Source organism: Leopardus geoffroyi, chromosome X, assembly GCF_018350155.1.
Source record: "Leopardus geoffroyi isolate Oge1 chromosome X, O.geoffroyi_Oge1_pat1.0, whole genome shotgun sequence".
In the NCBI taxonomy this organism is placed as follows: Eukaryota; Metazoa; Chordata; class Mammalia; order Carnivora; family Felidae; genus Leopardus; species Leopardus geoffroyi.
In genome coordinates, this window is record NC_059343.1 from 82,074,653 (window position 1) to 82,100,339 (window position 25,687).

Below are 25,687 nucleotides of genomic sequence, written 5' to 3' on the forward strand. Positions count from 1 at the left end.
TGGACCACATGGACTTAACAGATCTATTCATAACATTCATCCTAGAGCATTGGAATACACATTCTTCTCCAGCGCACATGGAACGTTCTCCAGAATAGATCACATACTGGGACACAAATCAGCCCTCAACAAGTACAAAATGATCGAGATCATACCATGCATATTTTCAGACTACAACACTGTGAAACTCAAAATCAACCTGAAGAAAAAATGTGGAAAGGTAACAAATACTGGAAGACTAAAGAACATCCTACTAAAGAATGAATGGGCTAACTAAGAAGTAAAAGAGAAAACTAAAAAGTTCGTGGAAGCCAATGTGATAACACCACAACCCAAAACATCTGGGCTACAGCAAAGGTGGTCATAAGAGGGAAGTATATAGCACTCCAGGCCTGCCTAAAGAAGGAAGAAAGATCTCAGATACACAACCTTACTTTACACTTTAAACAGCTGGGAAAAGAACAGCAAATAAAACCCAAAACCAGCAGAAGACAGGAAATAATAAAGATTACAGCAGAAATCAATGCTATCAAAACCAAAAAAAAACCCAGTAGAACAGATTAATGAAACCAGAAACTTGTTCTTTGAAAGAATTAACAAAATTGATAAACCCCTAGCCAGTTTGATCAAAAAGTAAAAGGAAAGGACCGAATAAATAAAATCAAGAATGACATAGGAGATCACAACCAACACAGCAGAAATACAATAATAAGGGAATATTATGAACAATTATACACCAATAAAATGGGCAATCTGGAAGAAATTGGCCAATTCCTAGAAACATATACACTATCAAAACAAACAGGAAGAAATAGAAAATTTTAACAGACCCATAACCAGTAATGAAATTGAATTAATAATCAAAAATCTCCCAAAGAACAAGAGTCCAGGGCCAGATGGCTTTCCAGGGGAATTCCAGCGAACATTTAAGGAAGAGTTAAGACCTATTCTCTTGAAGCTGTCCCAAAAAATAGAAATGGAAGGCAAACTTCCAAACTCTTTGTATGCAGCCAGCATTACCTTGATTCCAAAACCAGACAAAGACCCTACTAAAAAGGAGAACTATAGACCAATTTCCTTGATGAACATGGACACAAAAATCCTCAACAAGATACTAGCCAACCGGATCCAATGATACATTAAAAAAATTATTCACCATGACCAAGTGGGATTTATACCTGGATTCAGGGCTGGTTCAATATCCACAAAACAATCAATGAGATACATCACATCAATAAAAGAAAGGACAAGATCCTCTCAATAGATGCAGAGAAAGCATTTGCCAAAATACAGCATCTTTCTTGATAAAAACCCTCAAGAAAGTAGGGATAGAAAGATCATACCTTGAGATCATAAAAGCCATATATAAAACCCCCACTGCTAATATCCCCAATGGGGAAAAACTGAGAGCTTTCCCCTAAGGAACAAGACAGGGATGTCCACTCTTGCCACTGTTATTCATCATAGTATTGGAAGTCTTAGCCTCAGCATTCAGACAACACAAAGAAATAAGAGGCATCCAAATCAGCCAGGAGGAGTTCAGACTTTAGCTCTTCGCAGATGACATGACGGTGTATATGGAAAACCCAAAAGATTCCACCAAAAAAAAAAATGGCTAGAACTGATCCGTGAATTCCCCAAAAGATTCCACCAAAAGAATGGCTAGAACTGATCCATGAATTCAGCAAAGTTGCAGGATATAAAACCAATGCACAGAAATCAGTTGCATTCCTATACACCAACAATGAAGCAACAGAAAGAGAAATCAAGGAATTGATCCCATTTACAATTTCACCAAAACCCATAAAATACCTAGGAATAAATCTAACCAAAGAGGTAAAAAAATCTATACACTGAAAACTATAGAAAGCTTATGAAAGACGTGGAAGAAGACACAAAAAAATGGAAAAATATTCTATGCTCTTGGGAAGGAAAAACAAATATTGTTAAAATGTCAATACTACCTAAAGCAATCTACGTATTCAATGCAATCCCTATCAAAATAACACAGGCATTCTACACAGAGCCAGAACAAACAATCCTAAAATTTGTATGGCATCAGAAAAGACCCCAAATAGGCAAAGTAACCTAGAAGAAAAAAAACAATGCAGGAGGCATCACAGTCTCAGACTTCAAGGTGTATTACAATGCTGTCATCATCAAGACACTATGTCACTGGCACAAGAACAGACACTCTGATCAATGGAAGAGAATAGGGAACCCAGAAATGGACCCAAAACGTATGGCTAACTAATTTTTGACAACCCAGGAAAGATTATCCAATGAAATAAAGACAGTATCTTCAACAAGTGGTGCAGGGAAAACTGGACAATCACATGCAGAAAAATGAACCTGGACCACTTTCTTACACAATACACAAGAAAAACCTCAAAATGGATGAAAGACCTAAACATAGGACAGGAAATCATGAAAATCCTAGAAGAGAAAACATGCAAAAACCCCTTTGACCTCAGCTGCAGCAACTTCTCAACACGTCTCTGGAGGCAAGGGAAACAAAAGCAAAAATGAATTATTGGGACCTCATGAAAATATATCTGCACATTAAAAGAAACAATCAGCAAATCTGAAAGGCAACTGACAGAATGGGAGAAGATATTTGCAAATGACATATCAGAAAAAAGGTTAGTATCCAAAATCTATAAAGAACTTACCAACTCAACACCCAAAAAACAAATAAGCCAGTGAAGAAATGGGAAAAAGACATGAATAGACACTTCTCCAAAGAGGACATCCAGATGGCCAACCGACACATGAAAAAATGCTCAACGTCACTCGTCATCAGAGAAATACAAATCAAAACCACAATGAGATACCACCTCACACCTGTCAGAATGGCTAACATTAACAACTCAGGCAACAATAGATGTTGGCGAGGATGTAGGGAAAGAGGGTCTCTTTTCCACTGCTTGTGGGAATGCAAACTGGTGCAGCCACTCTGGAAAACAGTATGGCAGTTCCTCAAAAAATTAAAAGTAGAACTACCCTGTGACCCAGCAATTGCACTACTAGGTATTTATCCAAGAGATACAGGTATGCTGTTTCAAAGGGGCACATGCACCCCAGTGTTTATAACAGCACTGTCAACAATAGCCAAAGTATGGAAAGAGCCCAAATGCCCATCGATGGATGAATGGATAAAGAAGATGTGGCATATATATATATGTATGTATATGTATGTGTATATATATATACATATATATGTATATATATACACACACACATACACACACATATATATGTGTATATATGTGTGTGTGTGTGTCACACACATATATATATATATGATGGGGTATTGCTCGTCAATCAAAACGAATGAAATCATGCCATTTGCAACTCCATGGAACTAGAGGGTATTATGCTGAGCAAAATTAGCCCATCATAGAAAGACAAATATCATATGACTTCACTCATATGAGGACTTTAAGATATAAAACAGATGAGCATAAGGGAAGAGAAGCAAAAATAATATAAAAACAGGGAGGGGGACAAAACAGAAGAGACTCTTAAATATGGAGAGTAAACAGGGTTGCTGGAGGGGTTGTGGGAGGGGCGATAGGCTTAATGGGTAAGGGGCATTAAGGAATCTACTCCTGAAACCATTATTGCAGTATATGCTAAATAACTTGGATGTAAATTAAAAAAATTAAAAAGAGAATTATTTTTGGTAACATGTTCATGTTACATATTTCTGCCAACAATAATATCTCATCTCTGCTGTCAGTGTAGATGGGAGCCAAATTAGTCATCGGAAGAGTTCTTAATTACAGAATTGAAGGAAAGAGCAGTAAGGGAGTTTTTCATCCAGGCCCTAGTAAGACCTGAGAATTTAATTTTTCCAAGTGGATCAGTTTCTTTAGAGATCGTATTTCTGTTGGCCAGATCATTTCTTTCCTGGATAAGCAACTCCTGACTTTTTTCTAGTGTTCAAAATTGGTTTTAGTCAGTTCCAGGCTAACTCTCCTTCTCCTGCTCAGTTTTTCTTTAGATAAGATGTGATATTTTATTAGATTACCACTTACTAAAGTCCTACCACTCTGAGATTATGCCCATCTCACCCTAGTTGAAATTTGGGTTATACTCAAACTTTTAATTCACACATTTATACTCTCTTGGACTACTATGTGACTTAAGCTAATCACATTTATTGTATGTTAATTTTACTAGTTTATTTTTTCACTGTAAGATTTCCCTATGTCATGAAGTTCTTGAGGAACATCGATCTCACTCCTCATAACTGTTACAGTCTGCAGTGCAGGTTGGCTAGGATGTATAAGGATGTATAAGACTGATTACTTGTTTATATTTATCATTTGTCATTTTAGAGTAGTGGTAATTATGTTTTGTATAGTTTTTATTGTCATGCAACCAGTTGCTTATGTTTAATATTTCTGCTCCAGAGTGTATTTGGTATAAGGTGAATAATTATGAACATGGAAAAGAATTTGCCAACTTACTGGACACTATCATCAGGGCAGAGTACTTCTTACAAGTAAGATTCCACTTGCTTCATATTCATGCCACCACTTCTTTCTAAAATTTATTTAGATATCCATTGAATACCTTTTCTTTAGTGCTCGGCATCATTTGTAAACCGTATTTACTCATTTCAAAACTCGTTATAAATAGAGTTGAATTGAATTGATGTTTATGTACTGTTGGATTTGAAGAAAGAATTTGTTAAATCATGAGAATAAGAGAGAAAGGGCTGTAATTTAAGAGAACAAACTGAAGATATAACTGAATGCATTCAATTGAATTCATTGGTAAGATCTCATAGGGTTACTGTGTTCTCATAATCAATAAATATTTTTTAATGTACTAGCCAATTAATTATTTGGCCTACGTAAGTAACCTAGCTGTACTTTAAGCTGCCACTCAGCACCATCAAGAAGCCTATACTCATTGCCCTAGTCTGGTTTAGATGTTTGTTTTATGTGCTCTTAGTTCACTGTGTTTACCTGTATCCTGTCTCTTGCAGCATCTCTGTTTTCACATATAAGCTCCTGGTCAGGGGGAACTATGTCTAAATTTTCTTCCCATACAATTGCTCATCTTGGTATGTGGTACAAAAAAGATGCCCAATAAATGTGTTGAATAAATCTTAAGGATTTGGTGTGAGGCCATTGAATTGGAAGTTGGATGTGATTTTTATGATGGTGAGGGTAAAGGGATGAATTTAGGTTGACTTTTAGGTTTCCTGCTTGGGAGGATGATGATGGCATTCAGTGAGAAAGGGAAATGTAGAAGGAACAGGCAGGCTTGGAAGGAAAGAATTTTGACTTAAAAGATGCCTGTTGGATATCTAAAAGGTCATACCCAGTAGGCAGTTAGATAATGAGTCTAGTGCTGAGGAATGAGATTTAAACTACAGGACTCCTCATTATATAGGTGGTGGTTTTAGCTATGTTATAGATGATATTTTCCAGAGAACTCATGTCATGAGAAGGAGGTCTAAGATGGAGTCCTGGTGCATGCCATTATTTAAGGCTCAGGGCAACACAGGAAAAAAAAAAAAAAGGAAAGCCCTGGATCCTCTCTTTGGTGGAAATATAAGCAACATACACATTCAGTATTCCTCCTGATGGAGCTGCCCAGAGTTTGAATTTGGTCTATGGCCTCTAAAGAAATTACAGCCCTGTTATAACATTGTGTACATCTTATTGACTGTGCAAGTGACTGCATATACTCCAGAGTAGTACAATTTCATTTATCTTTAAAAACATTACATAACTTGTCTTTTTACCTTCTTTCTAGTTGATGTTTTATGGTATTTGAAAACTATGTTGGTGAAGATGGTAATGTATCCAAATATTAATCATCTGGTCCTTTTTATGAGGAACTCTGGCACTTAACCCAAGGCTTTTATTATATTGATGACAAAAAAATTTGGTCTAAAAGAACTATAGCACAGAATAAACTGGTTGTTTAGAGAGTAATTATGGACTGAAGAGGTTTATATGAGTTATTACTATGGACTTGTGTTGTAGGAGGGGTTCTATTCCTGTGAAACATTCCTGTATAAGAGCCTTCCTCTCTGGGATGGCCTCTGTTGTCGATCACAGTTCCTTCAGCTTGTGAGCTGGATTCCTTTTAGTAGCTTCTCTGGTATGTATCATGAAAATTTGGAGTCCTTTAATTCATTGTAATATTAATTAAAGGAATCTTGAATAATCTTTTTTCTTCAATTCCTAGAGGTGAAACCACTTCTTTTTGACCATCTAGCACAGCTCTTCTTTATATCAACCATTTATTTCAAGGTAAGAAAATACTGTATTGCTTAGATTAAATAGGAAGTATGGTTTTATGGTCAGTGGTACATGATTCTAAACCCACATTAAAGCAGTGGTTTTCTACCAGGATTCCCTTGGATCTGGATTTGAGATGCTACATCACTCAAGTCAAAGTTAATGCATAGAATTTTCTTTTGTAAAGGTTTTGTTGCATACAGTTTTCCTGAACTGCTTCCACTTGTAGCAGGTGACAAAGTAAATGAACAGGTGGCAAATTAGTATTAATAAAAACAAACTGGGAAATACTTAACCATACTTAGTTTGATTGTTGTGGTTGATATTTTTATAGATACCCTTACTCATTTTACAAATATTTATTGAACACCCACCATGTGCTAGATGCTCTTCTTGACACTGGGAATATAGTAATGGCCAAAACAAACAAAATCCCCTGTGACATTCATACTGTATATTTATAACATTCTTATTTTCTGCTAATAAAATTGTTCCAACCTTATATAAAATTAAAATGTGTTACTATTTTGGTGTGTTCTCCAAAAAGACCACTGAGTTCCAAGAGTTCTACCCAACTGAGTCTGAGAGCCACTTTTGTATAGAATGGTTATTCCTATTTCAGAAGAGTGACAATATAAAGAGTATTTCTTTTGTAACATTGTTTTCACCTTAAGTCACTTACTGTTGGCCACATTTACAGTAAAAATGTATTGTCCTGCTTAGTATTTGTCATAATCAAATGGTACTTTATTAACTACCTGTCACATTAACTTGGATTTGAGGTTAATTTATATTATTTGTACTTACTACCTGACCAACGTCATCATTCACATGACAATACCTACCACTTCTCCCCAGCCAATACATCTTCAGGGACTTCATTTTGCAGCTTTTTGTGATTTTCTTCCTATCTTGTAATTGGGTCATTCTTTATCTCTTCTCTTATTCCATCATTCTAGGGAGCTATTTATCTATAAATATTAGGTTGAACCATACAAAATTGCCATTTTGTAGGTCAAAAGTATTTGATCAGTGTTAATTTCATATGGTCCAACTTAGTAAGTATATATGCATTTATACACACATACATATATTTATATTTGAGAGTGGGAGGCTGGGGAGAGAAAGGGTTAGAGGAAAGGAAACAGATGGTGGGCCAAGGACAGAACTCAGGGGAATACTCAACACTTACCTGAAAAGGAGAGTCTATGAAGGAACCTTCTCAAGAGCTATGAAAAGAGCCAGAAGAACAGTAGTGCCAAGGAAACAAAAGGAATACAGGATATCAAGAAGTAGTGAAGGAAGAATGTTGCCGTATATCCCAGGAAGATCCAGAAAGATAAGGACCAAAGAAAGTTTCTTTTGGAATTGATAATACAGAAGTTTTGTGCTACCTTTGTGAGGAGTTTCAGTGGAATCATGGGGGCAGAACCAGATTTCTTTCCTTTTAAAGGGAGATTCATTTCTGATTTTATATTTACCTTCTCAAAGAATGGGCTTACATTCTTTTCTCATGTTAGCAAGGAAGCTAGGGCATTGCTTACCTCCAGGTGTTGAAGGGAGATATGGAAATGTATTCAGAGAAAAGTGTCCTCGAGTGGGGAGGGAGAGCCAGAGTATGACTAGAATAAGAAGACGGAAAGCATACTTCGAAGAATATGAAGGTATAGGTTTAGATTATCATGGAATAGAAGTTGTGGAAACTGTAATTGAAAGATTTGGAAAGGTTGAGATCAATTAAAGAGGGAAAGAAGCACAGAGAAGTATAGGGTACAAGAAAGGATAAGTGATCAAAGGGTTTTCATTCTGGGAAAGTGGCTAAGGATAACAGCAATGTGACCTGTGGTAGAATTAGCTAAAAATTCAGTTAGTTTATGAGGCTTTTATTTTATTTATTTAATGTTTATTTATTTTTGAGAGAGAAAGAAAGAGGGAGGGATGGAGGGGCAGAGATAGAGGGAGACACAGAATCTGAAGCAGGCTCCAGGCTGATAGCTGTGCTGATAGCACAGAGCCCAATGCAGGGCTCAAACTCACGAACTGTGAGATCATGACCTGAGCGGAAGTTGGACACTTAACTGACTGAGCCACCCACGTGCTCCAGTTTTTGAGGCTTTTAAAAGGCAAAAGAGAAAACAGAGTAGAGTTTATGAGGCTTTTAATGACTTATTATCACCTTAGCTATTGTATAGCTTGATTACCCAGCTTAACATAATAAATAATGTTTAAAACTCTAATAGTTTCACATCTTCAGTGCTTTTGTTTGTGCTTAGCTAGTTGTGCCTATCAGTAAACAACTTTTTTCTTGAAGAATTTTGGTTGAGAAAATCCCACAAATCCACTGTAACAATGCTTTTTTCATTTTGACATGTTAATTTTCTAATTTTTGTCCACATTGATTTATATCTCCTATATAATTACAAAAACAGTGGACATAAATTTAAAAATCAGAATACAGGGGAGCCTGGATGGCTCAGTCAGTTAAGTGTTCAACTCTTGATTTCAGCTCAGGTCATGATCTCATGGTCGTGGGATCAAGCTCCACACTGGGTATGGAGCCTGCTTGAGATGTCTTCTCTCCCTCTCCTCCTCCCCAACTTGCACGTGCTCTCTCCCTCTCTCTCTCTCTCTCAAAAAAATCAATCCGGAATTAGTCAAATATAGTCAATACCTAGTCATAGTTCACAAAAATGTATTTAATCCTTTTTCTGTTATTATCTCTAATTTGTTTCTTTGTAGGTATAGATAACTATATTGCTCATCTTCATAATACAGATTTCTTCTCTTGTTATCCATTTCCAGGAGTGAAGTTACTGGGTAAAAGGAAAGAGTTTGAACATTTTTAAGACTTGTTATGTACTGCTATTCCTTTGCCATACGCGGTTCTTTGAGGGAAGATGGATATAATGGATAGAGTACTTAAGTAACAAAGGTCTGGTAGCCATAGAGAAAGAATGGGGGTTTGGGAGATGAGACTAGAAAAAGAAGACTGACTAGGAGGATAAAGTAATCTTAGAGATGTGAAGGCCTGGGCTAGGTAGTTACAGGGGGATTGGAAGGAATGGAAAGTTGGGCATTTTGAAAAGAAAAAATGATAGGATTTGGTGATGAAATGAAGCATGAAGGACACAAGATGACTTTGAGATTTCTAGCTTGGGATAGTAAAGGAACCAGGAATATTGTGCCTGGAGGAAAAAAGATGAATATTTTGTGGTTCTTTTCAAATAATTGATAGATTGTCCCATGGAAAGAGCAGATCTCTATGTGACTTCAGAAGGCAGTATTAGATATAGGGCAGTATCTTTTTTTTAATAAACTTTTTTCTTTTAGAGAGAATGTGTGTGCATGCCAGAGTGGGGTGGGGGACAGAGGGAGAGAGAGAATCTTAAGTGAGATCTCCATACTCGGCACGGAGCACAATGTGGGACTCGATCCTATGACCCTGGGATCATGACCTCAGCGGAAATCCAGAGTTGGTTGCTTAACCTACTGAGCCACCCAGGCACCCCACGGCAGTATCTCATTATAGGTAGAGGAAACTCAAAATGGAATAAAGGACTTTAAGAGGTAGTATATTTCCTGGTGTTAGAATAGGTCAAGCATAGGCTTAGTGGGTGTATCTACTGGGGATATTTATGTAGAGAAGGTTCTTATATAGGGTAGAGCTGTGCTTCTCAACCTTTTTTTTTTTAACCCATGTTCCTCTCATTAACATAAAAATCTCATGACTTTAATGTGGGGACTGCGTGGATTAGAATAAGTGAGTGGGGAATGAAAGGATTTAGTTTTCTGAATATGACATGGTAATATTTACTACCTTCTCAGGTGTTTAAATCCTTGGTTGACACCAAAATTGAACACTGTTTTAGGTGATTCCAAGGTCACTTTCAACTTGAACATATTTATAACCTGAATGCAAGGTGTCAGTTTCTTTAAATTTTTTTTTTCAACGTTTATTTATTTTTGGGACAGAGAGAGACAGAGCATGAACGGGGGAGGGGCAGAGAGAGAGGGAGACACAGAATCGGAAACAGGCTCCAGGCTCTGAGCCATCAGCCCAGAGCCCGACACGGGGCTCGAACTCACAGACCGCGAGATCGTGACCTGGCTGAAGTCGGACGCTTAACCGACTGCGCCACCCAGGCGCCCCGAGTTTCTTTAAAAAGTATTAATTGAACTGTTCTGTGAAGTGAGCATCCTATCACTGGAGATATTCAAATAGTATCTAGGCCATTATTTGTTAAGGATATGTGCGAATGCTCTCCCCCTGTTGTTAAGGATATGTAATAAAGGTTTCCCGTATTAGGTTTTGGGATGATATGGATAGCTTTCAGATTTATAGATACTATAATTTATCCTCATTAATGCTCTGGGCACACTTCTGTCAAGACTGTATTTGTATGTAAATGAGACCCTGAGAAATCAAGGTAAAGCCTGAGAATGACTAGAATTGTTTGTTTTCCACAGTTACAGAAGGTAAGATAAAGTTTATGATTGTCAAAAAGGGAGTAAATTGTAGTTGTGACACAAGGTGAAATGGATGAGAAACTTATTTCTATAGCAACTTTAAAGGATATCTAAGGTGAGACAGCAAGGGGTGGGTGATACTTTATTTGAAGATGTAATATATGTTATAAATGAATGTAATTTAGAGAAACAAGAGTCTGTTCCTGGGCTGATAAGCTGGGGGCAGTCTTGTAGAGAAAATGGCAATATAAACTTGTACTTGGCATTCATCTGTCTCTTGGAGACTGATCAGGCTGGAGCAGCAGCTATTAGGTTCTGAATTAGATGCAGTCATCTCCACCGCCAAGCCTCTGGTTTTAATTTGTTCTCGACACTGTAGTGTGTCTGAATGGTTTTATGAATGATTTTTTTTTTGTTTTGATTCCTCAGTGTAGTGTTCTCCAGAGTTTGAAAGAACTATTGCAGAATTGGCTGTTGTGGCTTTCTACGGACATCCACATGAAACCTGTGATGGACAGTCCTCTGTGAGTTCTCTTACAACACTCCACAAGAGATGATCTGCATTAAAATGTTTGCAGATAGAGTTTAATAGTATGGCACGAGACCTTATTGTAAATACGTAATCATAGCTTTCTTAACAAAAATGTTTTTGTTTCTTTTCACTTTTCTTCCCTGTAATCCTGTGAGGGAGGCTAAATTCTTCAAGTTCAATTGTATAAATCAGAAAGCAACCCCTAATCCTCTAAGTGACTTACAAGAGTTACTATAGCAAAACATTGGAGAGCTGATGTTAAAACTTGCATCTTTGGCTTCCATTCAGTTTAGCTCACTTTATAAAATATGTTCTTACTTACATGTAAAGTCAGTTCTGATGATGGTTAGGAAAATCTGTAATTTTTCTGTACAGTTTTGGTTTTGGTTTCTCTGATGTATTTTGGTTACGTACATTAATTTCTTTTCACTTTGAAATAAAAAAAAGAACCCCAGCTTTCCATTATGTTGATTATTGTGAAATGTGCCCTTTTTTACTCTTTCTACATAAAATCTTTGGCTTCTCCTATATTATCAGCCACATTATTTTTTAACATTAATTTTAAAAGCACTCTTATAGAAAATTGCAAACATATTCAAAAGGACAGAAAATAGTACAGTGTTATCCTTATGTATGCATCATCCAGCTTTAACAGTTATCAGGTCGTGATTAATTTTTTTTTCTAATTTATAACACTCCTCATTTTCTTTTGTTCTAGTTTTTTTTTTTTAAGGAAAAAGCAAAACCCACGCATCATTTCAACTGTTGAAAAATGATAGCAGTATAACACCAAAAAATTAATAGCTTTATTTTATCATCATTTAAAAAATTTTAATTGAAGTATAATTGACACACAACATTATATTAGTTTCAGGTGTATAACATAGTGATTTGACAATTCTATATATTATACAGTACTCACTACAATAAGTGTAGTTATGGGGCGCCTGGGGAGCTCAGTTGGTTAAGCATCCAACTCTTGATTTCGGCTCAGGTCATGATCTCATGGTTTGTGAGTTTGAGCTTCTGAATCAGGTTCCGTGCTGACGGTGCGAAGCCTGCTTGGGATTCTCTGTCTCTCCCTCTCTCTCTGCTCCTCCCCTGCTTATGCTGTCTTTCTCTCTCAAAATAAATAAATAAACGGGGCGCCTGGGTGGCGCAGTCGGTTAAGCGTCCGACTTCAGCCAGGTCACGATCTCGCGGTCCGGGAGTTCGAGCCCCGCGTCAGGCTCTGGGCTGATGGCTCAGAGCCTGGAGCCTGTTTCCGAATCTGTGTCTCCCTCTCTCTCTGCCCCTCCCCCGTTCATGCTCTGTCTCTCTCTGTCCCAAAAATAAATAAACGTTGAAAAAAAAAATTAAAAAAAAATTAATAAATAAACTTAAAAGATAAGTGTAGTTACCATCTGTCACCCTACAAAGTTATTGCTATATTATTGACTATATTCCCTTTGCTATACTTTTCATCCCCATGACTTATTTTATAATAGAAAGTTTGTACCTATTAATCCCCTTCACCTGTTTTGCCCATCCCCCCTGACCTCCATCTCTTCTGGCAGTCATCAGTTCTCTATGAGGCTTTTTCTGTTTGTTTTTTGTTTCTTTGTTCGTTTGTTTTGTTTTTCCACATCTAAGTGACATCATATGGTATTTGTCTTTCTTTGACTTATAAAATTAGTTAATATCTTCAAATATCTAATTAGCATTCAAATTCCTTACATTATCAGTCACAGTTTATTTAAGTATAGGGATCCCTTAGCTTCAGTTGCACGTGGTTAGTGGTTAGCTTGGTTAGATTAGCTCCTATTTTCCTATGTGTTCTTATACCTATAGTGATCTCCTCCTTTGAGAGGAACATGGTGAATAAAAGCTTGGGAGTTGCCTAGAAATTGTTTTTAGTTATTCATATTCATTGTTGTAGTGTGTCCATATATCACATATGTCTGGTAACTTTTAGAAGGAAATAGAATATTATGGGTAGTGAAAGTTTCTTGTAAGGCTGTGCTCCTCAAAGTGATGTCTGGGGACCAGTAGCATCAGCATCACTGGGAACTTTTTAGAGATGCAAAGTCTCAGAATCTATCCTAGAACAACTGAAATACGCTCTGGATGTAGGGCCTAGTAATCTATGTTTTAACAAAAACTTTGATAATTTTGATGCTAGCTAAAGTTTGAGAACCACGATCATAAGGAAATTAAATGTTTAACCTCTTCAAACATCTCAGTTCTATTAAAGACACTGTGTTTGCATTTATAATCTTTCGCCAATTTGCAGTGTAAATCTTCAGGTAACCCGATAGAGGAGCCTTCCACTTCTATATTTTCTTTCAAAAATACTAAATTCCAAACAAAGAACCTCTTTTTATTTTTTTAAAGATGTTTATTTATTTATATTTTGAGAGAGAGTGAGTTCGTGAGTGCGGGGGAGGGACAGAGAGAGTGGGAAGGCAGAGTCCAATGTGGGGCTTCATCCCAAAGACAATGAGATCATGGACCTGAGACAAAACCAAGAGTCTGATGCTCAACTGACAAAGCCACCCAGGCACCCCCCTAGGATCCTTTCTTTTGTTGTTGTTAAAAGGTGATTCTTTTATTTATCTATTTATTTTTAAATATGAAATTTATTGTCAAATTGGTTTCCATACAACACCCAGTGCTCATCCCAACAGGTGCCCTCCTCAATACCCATCACCCACCCTCCCTTCCCTCCCACCACCCATCAACCCTTAGTTTGTTCGCAGTTTTTAAGAGTCTCTTATGGTTTGGCTCCCTCCCTCTCTAACCTTTTTTTTTTCCTTCCCCTCCCCCATGGTTTGCTGTTGAGTTTCTCAGGATCCACATAAGAGTGAAAACATATGGTATCTGTCTTTCTCTGTATGACTTATTTCACTTAGCCTAAACTCTCCAATTCCATCCACGTTGCTACAAAAGGCCATCTTTCATTCTTTCTCATTGCCAAGTAGTATTCCATTGTGTATGTAAACCACAATTTCTTTATCCATTCATCAGTTGATGGACACTTAGGCTCTTTCCATAATTTGGCCATTATTGAAAGTGCTGCTATAAACATTGGGGTACAAGTGCCCCTATGCATCAGCACTCCTGTATCCCTTGGGTAAATCCCTGGCAGTGCTATTGCTGGGTCATAGGGTAGATCTATTTTTAATCGTTTGAGGAACCACCACACTGTTTTCCAAAGCGGCTGCACCAGTTTTCATTCCCACCAACAGTGCAAGAGGGTTCCCGTTTCTCCACATCCTCGCCAGCATTTATAGTCTTCTGATCTGTTCATTTTAGCCACTCTGACTGGCGTGAGGTGGTATCTGAGTGTGCTTTTGATTTGTATTTCCCTGATGAGGAGCAACATTGAGCATCCTTTCACGTGCCTGTTGGCCATCTGGATGTCTTCTTTAGAGAAGTGTCTACTCATGTTTTCTGCCCATTTCTTCAGTGGATTATTTGTTTTTTGGGTGTGGAGTTTGGTGAGCTCTTTATAGATTTTGGATACTAGCCCTTTGTCTGATATGTCATTTGCAAATACCTTTTCCCATTCTGTCAGTTGCCTTTTAGTTTTGTTGCTTGTTTCCTTTGCTGTGCAGAAGCTTTTTATCTTCATGAGGTCCCAATAGTTCATTTTTGCTTTTAATTCCCTTGCCTTTGGGGATGTGTCAAGTAAGAAATTGTTACAGCTGAGGTCAGAGAGGTCTTTTCCTGCTTTCTCCTCTAGGGTTTTGATGGTTTCCTGTCTCACATTCAGGTCCTTTATCCATTTTGAGTTTATTTTTGTGAATGGTGCAAGAAACTGGTCTAGTTTCCTCCTTCTGCATGTTGCTGTCCAGTTCTCCCAGCACCATTTGTTAAAGAGACTGTCTTTTTTTCCATTGGATATTCTTTGCTGCTTTGTCAGAGATTAGTTGGCCATCCTTTTGTGGGTCTAATTCTGAGGTTTCTATTCTATTCCATTGGTCTATGTGTCTGGTTTTGTGCCAATACCATGCTGTCTTGATGATGACAGCTTTGTAGTAGAGGCTAAAGTCTGGGATTGTGATGCCTCCCGCTTTGGTCTTCAAAATTGCTTTGGCTATTCGGGGTCTTTTGTGGTTCCACACAAATTTCAGGATTGCATGTTCTAGCTTCAAGAAGAATGCTGGTGCAAGTTTGTTTGGGATTGCATTGATGTGTAGATTGCTTTGGGTGGTATTGACATTTTAACAATATTCTTCCAATCCATGAGCAGAATGTTTTTCCATTTCTTTAAATCTTCTTCAATTTCCTTCATAAGCTTTCTGTAGTTTTCAGCATATAGATCTTTTGCATCCTTGGTTAGGTTTATTCCTAGGTATTTTATGCTTCTTGGTGCAATTGTGAATGGGATCAGTTTCTTTATTTTTCTTTCTGTTGTTTCATTATTAGTGTATAAGAATGCAACTGATTTCTGTACATTGATTTTGTATCCTGTGACTTTGCTGAATTCATGTATCAGTTCTAGCAGACTTTTGGTGGAGTCTATCAGGTTTTCCATGTATGATATCATGTCATCTGCAAAAAGTGAAAGCTTAACTTTATCTTTGCCAATTTTGATGCCTTTGATTTACTTTTGTTGTCTGATTGCTGATGCTAGCACTTCCAACACTATGTTACACAACAGCGGTGAGAGTGGGCATCCCTGTCGTGTTCCTGATCTCAGGGAAAAAGCTCTCAGTTTTTCCCCATTGAGGATATTAGTTGTGGCCTTTTCATACATGGCTTTTATGATGTTTAAGTATGTTCCTCCTACCCCAACTTTCTCGAAGGTTTTATTAAGAAAGGATGCTGAACTTTGTCAAATGCTTTTTCTGCATCGATTGACAGGATCATATGGTTCTTACCTTTTCTTTTATTAATGTGATGTATCACATTGATTGATTTGTGAATGTTGAACCAGCCCTGCATCCCAGGAATGAATCCCACTTGATCATGGTGAATAATTCTTTTTATATGCTGTTGAATTCGATTTGCTAGTATCTTATTGAGAATTTTTGCATCCATATTCATCAGGGATATTGGCCTGTAGTTCTCTTTTTTTGCTGGCTCTCTGTCTGGCTTGGGAATCAAAGTAATGCTGGCTTGATAGAATGAGTCTGGAAGTTTTCCTTCCCTTTCTATTTTTTGGTACAACTTGAGAAGGATAGGTATTATCTCTGCTTTCAATGTCTGGTAGAATTCCCTAGGGAATCCATCTGGTTCTGGACTCTTATTTGTTAGGAGATTTTTGATAACTGATTCAATTTCTTCACTGGTTATGGGTCCATTCAAGTTTTCTATTTTTTCCTGTTTGAGTTTTGGAAGTGTGTGGGTGCTTAGGCATTTGTCCATTTCTTCCAGGTTGTCCAGTTTGTTGGCATGTAATTTTCATAGTATTCCCTGATAATTGCTTGTATTTCTGAGGGATTGTTTGAAATAATTCCATTTTCATTCATGATTTTATCTCTTTGGGTTATCTCCCTTTTCTTTTTGAGAAGCCTGGCTAGAGGTTTGTCAATTTTGTTTATTTTTTCAAAAAACCAACTCTTGGTTTCGTTGATCTGCTCTACAGTTTTTTTAGATTCTATATTGTTTATTTCTGCTCTGATCTTTATTATTTCTCTTCTTCTGCTGAGTTTGGGGTATCTTCGCTGTGCTGCTTCCAGTTCCTTTAGGTGTGCTGTTAGATTTTGTATTTAGGATTTTTCTTATTTCTTGAGATAGGCCTGGATTGCAATGTATTTTCCTCTCAGGACTGCCTTCGCTGCATCCCAAAGCATTTGGATTGTTGTCTTTCATTTTCATTTGTTTCCATATATTTTTTAATTTCTTCTCTAATTACCTGGTTGACCCATTCATTCTTCAGTAGGGTGTTCTTTAACCTCCATGTTTTTGGAGGTTTTCCAGACTTTTTCCTGTGGTTGATTTCAAGCTTCATGGCATTGTGGTCTGAAGGTATGCATGGTATGATCTCAATTCTTGTATACTTATGAAGGGCTATTTTGTGACCCAGTAGGTGATCTATCTTGGAGAATGTTCCATGTGCACTCGAGAAGAAAGTATATTCTGTTGCTTTGGGATGCAGAGTTCTAAATATATGTGTCAAGTCCATCTGATCCAATGTATCATTCAGGGCTCTTGTTTCTTTATTGATCTTGTGTCTAGATGATCTATCCATTGTTGTAAGTGGAGTGTTAAAGTCCCCTGCAATTACCACATTCTTATCAATAAGGTTGCTTATGTTTGTGAGTAATTGTTTTATATATTTTGGGTCACCTCCATTTTATTTTGCACCTCATTTATAGCATTTTTTAGCTCCTCATGACTAATTTCTTAGTCCCTTGATCTCTGTAGCAATAGATTCTTTGCTGTCCTCTATACTTTTTTCAAGCCCAGTGATTAATTTTATGACTATTATTCTAAATTCTTTTTGCATTATATTGCTTAAATTGTTTTTGATCAATTCGTTAGTTGTCGCTATTTCCTAGAGTTTCTTTTGAGGCGAATTCTTCCGTTTCGTCATTCTGGATAGTCCTTGGGGTGGCGCGGAACTGCAGGGCACTTCCCTTGTGCTATTTGGAGTAACTTGTGTTGGTGGGTGGGGCTGCAGTCAGACCCAATGTCTGTCCCCAACCCACCAATGGGGCCACAGTCAGACTGCTATGTACCTTATCTTCCCCTCTCCCAGGGGCAGGACTCACTGTGGAGTGGTGTGGCCCCTGTCTGGGCTACCTGCACACTGCCAGGCTTGTGGAGTTGCTTTGATGGGATCTGGCGTATTAGCCGTGGTGGATCCGCAGGGTGCACAGGGGTGGGAGGGGCAGGCTTAGCTGGCTTTGCCGCTGGTGGTCCCCTGCAGGAGGTGCCCTGCAGCACTGGGAGGGAGGCAGGCAGACTCGTTGGAGGGATGGATCCAGAGGATCACAGTGTTGGGTGTTTGTGTGGTGCAAGCAAGTTTGGTGCAGTGAACTGGTTCCCTTTGGGATTTTGGCTGGGGGATGGGAGAGGGAGATGGTGCTGTCCAGCGCCTTTGTTCCCCACCGAGCTGAGCTCTGTCTTCCAGGGCTCAACACCTCTCCCTCCTGGCGTCCTCTCACCCTCCCCGCTCTCTGAGAGCAGAGCTGTTGACTTATAAGTTCCAGATGTTAAGTCCCGCTGGCTGTCAGAACTCACACAGTCTGGCCCCTCCGCTTTTGCAAGCCAGACTCGGGGATTCCACCTTGCCCGGCGGGCTGCCCCTCCACCATCCTGGCTCCCTCCTGCAGTCCGTGTAGCGTGCACTGCCTCTCCGCCCTTCGTACCCTCTTCCGTGGGCCCCTAGGATCCTTTTTAAACTAGTGTCATGAATTTCGTCAGGGCAGTTAAAAAGGAGTTTTCTAAAAGTCTTAAACAAATGGACATAAGTGTAGATAACTTAAGTGTCATAATACCACTTGGCATTGTATAATATAGCTCTTATGCTCTCAGTAACTCCTTCTGTTTGGCAATATGGATATAATGCCATGTCCCTCTCATATGACCATATGCCACATGACTGTCAAAGAGGGAGTAAATTGTAGTTGTAGATCATAAGGAGGGAAGGGTAGGAAGCCATTCTCAGCAGTGGTTCTCCATTGGGTGTTTTTGGTTGGCACTGTGAATGGGAAGAGGGTGCTACCATTATTTAGTGAGTGGTAGCCAAGGATGGTAAACATGTTGCTGTGTGTGGGGAGTAGGATGCAGTTCTGAACAGAATATTGTTTCATCTAAAGTGCTTCGCGGCGCCTGGGTGGCTCAGTCGGTTGGGCGGCCGACTTCGGCTCAGGTCACGATCTCACGGTCCATGAGTTCGAGCCCCGCATCCGGCTCTGGGCTGATGGCTCAGAGCCTGGAGCCTTCTTCCGATTCTGTGTCTCCCTCTTTCTCTGCCCCTCCCCCGTTCATGCTCTGTCTCTCTCTGTCTCAAAAATAAACGTTAAAAAAAATTTAAGTGCCTCTGTGTCCTGTGGAGAAGCACTTCAAAGTGTGCTGTTGTGAGCAATCATCATTGCTCAAGTTATTTCAGAAACATTTGCCAGGTGCTGCCAAAAATCATAGTTAAAATATAGTTTGCAAATAGCCAGTTGACAATATGGATGCCCACCTTTGTGAATGGTCTCCTGATCTTTTCCCTGTTTACTCTGACACTGATCCATCAGTAGGTGGTGGTAGAGTCATAATCATTTCTCAGGCTCTAAGACTATCTGTCGTTCTTTATTTCCTGTGCATAACCATTGTTGGCCACCTAGATCAGAGGGTAAAGGTATGAAATCACATTTGTAAGTCTTTTCCTAGTCCACTCAACAGTGGATTGAAGAGCAGGGTGAGTGGATAGATGAATTGAACTTGTTATTCCCTTTTTTCTTGAGATTTTTTTTTGTGATTTTTTTTTTGAAGAGAGAGAGTGAATGCATGCACAAGGTCCGGGGGAGGGTGTGCCACAGTCGGTTAAGCTTTTGCCTTCAGCTCAGGTCATGATGTCATTGTTCTTGGGTTCGAGCCCCACATTGGGCTCTGTGTTGATGGCTCAGAGCCTGGAGCCTGCTTTGGATTCTGTGTCTCCCTCTCTCTCTGCTCCTCCCTGCTCAGGCTGTGTCTTTATCTCTCTCTCTCTCTCAAAACTAACCAAACATTAAAAAAAATTTTAAGTTAATATTTAAAAAAAAAGTGTGAGAGAAAGAGGTAGCGGAGGTGGGTGGCGGAGAGAGAGAGAGAGAGAGAGAAGTGAAATCAGGAGTCAGTGTTTAAGTGTGATTTAAAGAGACACAGTTTGGGGCACCTGGCTGGCTAAGTCAGTAGAGCATGCAACTCTTGGTCTCGGAGTTGTGAGTTCAAGCCCCATGTTCAGTGTAGAGATTACTTAAAAATAAAATCTTAAAAAAAATAAAGAGACACAGTTTATTGATTTGGGAAGGATATAATATAACCACATTTGGTTATTACTGGAAGAAAGATGCCAAAAATTATACTAATTCAGTTTTAGGATTGAATTGAATTCCAGTTAAAGTGAAATTAGTTTTAATAGCATTTCAACTCAGGAATTCAGGTAAAACTGAGTCTTGGTTTGTATACTTAGAAACTAATTTGCTGAATTCTGTGGTTCCTGGACATCTAAAGTCTGTCTGGAGCTTAATCTTTTTTCTCTGATGTTTACTAGTAGAGTAGTTGCTGGGCATGTTCTGTGAATTTATCTTAATGGTTCCCTGGAGCACTGTGTAGTTTTATGGTTAATCACTGTGGTTTAAAAAAAAAACTCAATTATACATTGGAGCGCTGATCATTTTCTGAAATCCTTAAAAAACTTTTTGCTGTATATTATTTAACTGTAGCTTGGAAATTGTGAAGACTTTTGCTAATGTGGGTCTGAGTGTCATGGTTTCTTATTGCAGGGATACCACTTTAGGTGGATCCGTGAACACTGTGTCTGAACTGATTGACTACATAGGGTGGCTGTCCACTACTGCAATGCGCTTGGAAAGCAACAATACTTTCTTACTGCACTTTATTTTGGATTTCTATGAGAAGGTAGTACACATCCCATATTGTCTATTTTGATTTTTGTGTTGGTTGTCTGCTTTACTGGTCTATTATTTAAATTTTATGTACAACTATTAAGTTGGACTGTGACTATGTTTAACACAGTTAAAATAAGCTTCTTATTTTGAAGTTCATGATTAGATTCTCACCTGAATAACTGATTTTCATAAAATGGAGAAACAAATGGTTTTGGTGAAAAGTTCAGGTACTGCTTTAATAGACATTCTCCTGAAGAATGCTGACCCTCAGCAGAAGTCTGTCTATAGCATCACTTTTTACTCATTCATTGTACATTCCAAACTCCTGGCAAAACCCAAAAAATACCCTGTTGTTTCTTCATATATCCACTTCTACCTTTCAAAACATCTATGATTATGGTCTTATATTTTGTAGTATTTGATGTGGACAAAACTATTATCCTGGAAGTACCTATTAATCTCAGTTTTCTTGGCTTCCTCCCTACACTAATTGTCTTGTGCTATATATTTTAGAAGCATGCTCATTTTCCATGTTGATAGCTAACTAATATGATAAATCACTATTAATGGGATTAATACTCCCTTAAGGACTCCCTTCTCCTCTCTTCCCAACTTAAAGCCCTCTCCCCAGGAAAAAATGGAATATTTTAGTAATGACATTGTAGAAATAATCCTCTATGGCAAGTTTGATGTTTAGTGAGGTACATTTTTAAGCAGGCTGTGATTACCTATTCAATTTATGAATCAGGCAGACCCAAATCTGATGTTCTATTATTGCTTATTCTCTATTGATAAATCTTTGGGTGAACTTGGTTGAGGGGTTCTGGGAAATAATCTGTATACTGATGTTATCATTCTTCCCAAAAGGTATGTGACATATATGTAAATTATAACCTTCCACTAGTGGTATTGTTTCCTCCGGGGATCTTCTATCCTGCTCTCCTCAGCCTAGATTCCAGTATCCTGAACCAGCTGTGTTATATCATGGACAGGTACAAAACATTTTTACTGTTTTACATAAATTAACACATCATACTTCTATCTTTGTTTTTCTTTTTTTTTTTTTAATTTTTTAACGTTTATTTATTTTTGAGACAGAGAGAGACAGGCATGAATGGGGGAGGAGGGTCAGAGAGTGAGGGAGACACAGAATCAGAAGCAGGCTCCAGGCTCTGAGCCATCATCAGCCCAGAGCCTGACGCGGGGCTCGAACTCACGGACCGTGAGATCGTGACCTGAGCTGAAGTCGGATGCTTAACCGACTGAGCCACCCAGGCGCCCCTGTTTTTCAACTATACAATAAATTATAATTTGTACCCTGTAATATATTGTATACAATAAAATATTAAAGACAATAAAACTATTTTTATTTCCTGCCAGAACCTATTGAAATAGGAAACATGTCTTTCTTTTGGTAATGACCTTCTGATATGGGACTATTTTAACTGTGTTTTTGAAATGTCACCATGGGGGATATGGTTTTAAAAAATTCATAGTTAATGGTAATAAAAGGCACAGCATGAATAATATAGTCAGTGATATTGTAATAGCATTGTATGGTGACAGCTACAGTGGTAGACATAGCATAATGTATATACTTGTCAAATCACTGTGTGGTACATTTGAAACTAATGTAACATTGTGTGTCAGCCACACTCAAATTTTAAAAATTTAAAAAAAAAAACATTCTTAGTTAACAAATCTTTTGTGCAGTGGTACTGGTGCCCTCAGCATTGTCCATTCTCATTGCTGTGTCCTAAAGAAAAATTAGTTAGTTGCTGACAACTAGTTTAGTTCTATGTAGTATCTCTGGTAAAAAGAACATTTTTAGGGCACTTGGGTGGCTCAGTTGGTTAAGCGTCCAGCTCTTGATTTTGGCTAAGGTCATGATCTCACTGTTTGTGAGTTGAAGCCCCGCATCAGGCTTTGTGCTGACAGTGTGGAGCCTGCTTGAGATTCTCTCTCTTCCCTCTCTCTCTGCTCCTACCCTGCTTTCTATCTCTCTCAAAATAAATAAATAAACTTTAAAAGAAGTGAACATTTTCTGGTAGATGAGGGGAGCTATTGCCAATTATATGAAACTGTAAGAGGAGTTTCTGATCCCCTCTAATTCTTTCACTTACAAACTGAAATTACTCTTTTTATTTTTTTATATGTTTATTTATTTATTTTGAGAGAGAGCACGCATGTGAGCAAGGGAGGGGTGGAGAGAGAGGTAGAGAATCCCAAGCAGGCTCTGGCCCTTCAGTGCAGAGCCTGATGTGGGGCTTGATCCCACGAACTGTGAGGTCATGACCTGAGCTGAAATCAATAGTCGGACGCTTAACCAACTGAGCCACCCAGGTGCCCCTGAAATTACTCTTTTAGTCCACAATTGTCGTAGACCCCTTTGGCATAACTTTAAGGATTATACCAAGGTTAGAATGTTTATAAACTAATTAATAATTGTTCCCAGGCAAGAAAAAAATAAATTATAAGTTTCCCGTTTATCCTTTCTACTGTACCTTTTTTCTACATTAAGAGAATATGTTTTATATTAGTGACTGCTCTTGAGCCTTTATTAATTTTTTATAGTGAAACATTAAAAGTATTTCCTTCATTGGTTTTTCTTTTTTATTCAGGCAGCTAAAATTTACATATAGTTAAGTGCATATCTTAAATGTACAACTCAATATTTGAGCCTCTATTGACTTTTATCTTTAAGAGGAGTGTAGCACAGAAGAATAAAAACCTTAACTAGGCAGCTGGTTATTTGTGTATGTCACATCTGCATATATTTACATTTAAAATGGACACTTTTGGGGTGCCTGGGTGGATCAGTTGGTTAAGCGGCTGACTTCAGCTCAGGTCATGACCTCATGGTTCATGGGTTTGAGCCCCACGTCAGGCTCCATGCTGACAGCTCAGAGCCTGGAGCCTGCTTTGGATTCTGTGTCTCCCTCTCTCTCTGCTCCTTCCCCATTCACGCTCTGTCTCTCTCTCAAAAATAAACATTAAAAAAATTTTAATGTACACTTTTATGTTTACACATTTCAAAAGCATTCAATGTTCAAAATTTCATTCTGTTCTCCATTTTAGGTATCGTAAAAATTTGACTGCTGCAAAGAAAAATGAGTTGGTACAAAAGGTATAGATGACAAAGCTCTGTATTAAATCACCATTGTTGAAAAATTGAGTTTGGATATATATGATCTATTGGGAATAAGAAGGAAAGGAAGAAAAGATTATAATGAGAATATTTCTTTTCTTTCCCAACAGACAAAATCAGAGTTCAATTTCAGCACCAAGACCTATAAAGAATTTAATCACTATTTGACAGTGATGGTTGGTTGCCTGTGGACATCCAAACCTTTCCAGAAAGGATTGTATATTGACCATGAAGTCATAGAAAAAGCTGGAGTAGCAGAGTATAAAAGCAGTTTAAATTTAGTTCATCACCCAGCTCTATTGAGTTATACAGTTTCCTTTCTGCTCCAGGTAAGGATGTTTAAAGGATTTTTAGATTTTATATAGGAGTGCTATAATGGCAGAAATAGGAAATGCAATAAATTGTGTCTGAATTGTAAGACGTGTTCATTCATTCCTTTTTTCGTGTCAGCTCGATTTTTGGACATTGTGCTAGGTTCTGGAGGTTCAAAGTTAATTTAAGTAAGTTTCTATCCTCCCAAGGAGGACTATCCTCCAGGCTTGGGCTTGTGGCAAAGACAGACTTGTAAACATTATTACAATATAGTGAGGTGAAATGAGAAAAAGGTACCGTTGTGAGAAAGATGGGGGAGTGATTGTTAGTTCAGTTCTACTTGGGTAGAGATGGTACCAGGTAAGAAATGGCTGTGAAGAAGTGGAAACTCTCATAAAATCCTTCTAGACAAGATGGAAAATGTAGGCTACACTAAAGACTGCTGATTTGATGGCTGTCACTGTGCTGGCAGGGAGGGGGTCCAGTCTTCTTAGGACTTTATCAGCCTTGTCATTTTCACCACTATCAGTGACTTGAGGAATTCAAATGGTGTGCATATCAAATGTGTAAATGGCAGAATATGATGGGATTACAGATACACTGATAGAATCTAAATTCAGAATTCCCTTAACAGATTGGAACACTGAGAAATCTAATAAGATGGAAAAGAAATGTACAGGAGGGGGGAGATATTTATTGAATAAATGCTTAATATATGCATGTAATGAATCAGGCAGTGTGGTAAACAAGACACATCTGGGTGTTGTCCTCAGTATTTGCGGTCTAGATAGGGTGGTGGTCATTAAATAGACATCTTAGAATAAAGAATGATGAGTAATATAGGGAAAGTACAGAGGACATTGAAAAAAATATACAGGGGTACTAACCCAGTTCAGGCTTTACAGAAGTGGTGCCAGTCAGAGCTTTGAGTGATGAGCATGATCTTGCCAAGATGGAGAAGTATTTGAAGAAAAATGCAAAGATAGATAAGGGGTCAGTAGACTTTTTCCATTAGAGGCCCAGATTGTAAATATTTTAGGCTTTGCAGGCCATGTTGTCTCAATCAAGACTACTCAGCCTTGTCATTGTAGCATGAAAGTAGCAATAGACAGTAGGTAAACAAATGGGCTGAGTTGTGTTCTAATGAAAATTTATTTACAGAAACAGGCATTGGGTTGGATGTGAGACCTGGGCCGTGGTTTGCTGACCCCTCTTTAGAGCTTACCACGTTTGGGGAACTTAAGTAGAATTGTAGGGCTTGAGCAGGGATTCTCCTTTAACTGAGAAGAAGTACCCAGGGTGCTTTTCTAAAGTATACATCCTTGATGCTCCCACCCTGAGATTCTGATCTAATAACAATGTGGTGACATCCAGAATCTGCTTTTTTAATATAATTGTTGTGATATACAACCAGGGTTGAGAACCACTA

The 25,687-nt window shown here is 38.3% G+C and overlaps 2 protein-coding genes across 3 annotated transcripts in view; both read left to right on the forward strand.

Moving 5' to 3' along the window:
* The window catches only part of CENPI (centromere protein I), a 79,511-nt gene that overhangs the window by 39,193 nt on the left and 14,631 nt on the right, over positions 1 to 25,687 (forward strand). For both annotated transcript variants that reach the window (XM_045471573.1, XM_045471574.1), the window contains exons 12-19: positions 4,419 to 4,510; positions 6,009 to 6,126; positions 6,214 to 6,278; positions 11,163 to 11,257; positions 20,673 to 20,808; positions 21,666 to 21,790; positions 23,877 to 23,925; positions 24,057 to 24,275. In XM_045471573.1, coding sequence (XP_045327529.1) covers positions 4,419 to 4,510; positions 6,009 to 6,126; positions 6,214 to 6,278; positions 11,163 to 11,257; positions 20,673 to 20,808; positions 21,666 to 21,790; positions 23,877 to 23,925; positions 24,057 to 24,275 — 899 coding nt within the window. The remainder of the gene's footprint in view (positions 1 to 4,418; positions 4,511 to 6,008; positions 6,127 to 6,213; positions 6,279 to 11,162; positions 11,258 to 20,672; positions 20,809 to 21,665; positions 21,791 to 23,876; positions 23,926 to 24,056; positions 24,276 to 25,687) is intronic.
* The window catches only part of DRP2 (dystrophin related protein 2), a 101,301-nt gene continuing 99,784 nt past the window's right edge, over positions 24,171 to 25,687 (forward strand). The window contains exon 1 of the mRNA XM_045471566.1: positions 24,171 to 24,275. The gene's annotated coding sequence lies outside the window, so the exon portion shown is untranslated. The remainder of the gene's footprint in view (positions 24,276 to 25,687) is intronic.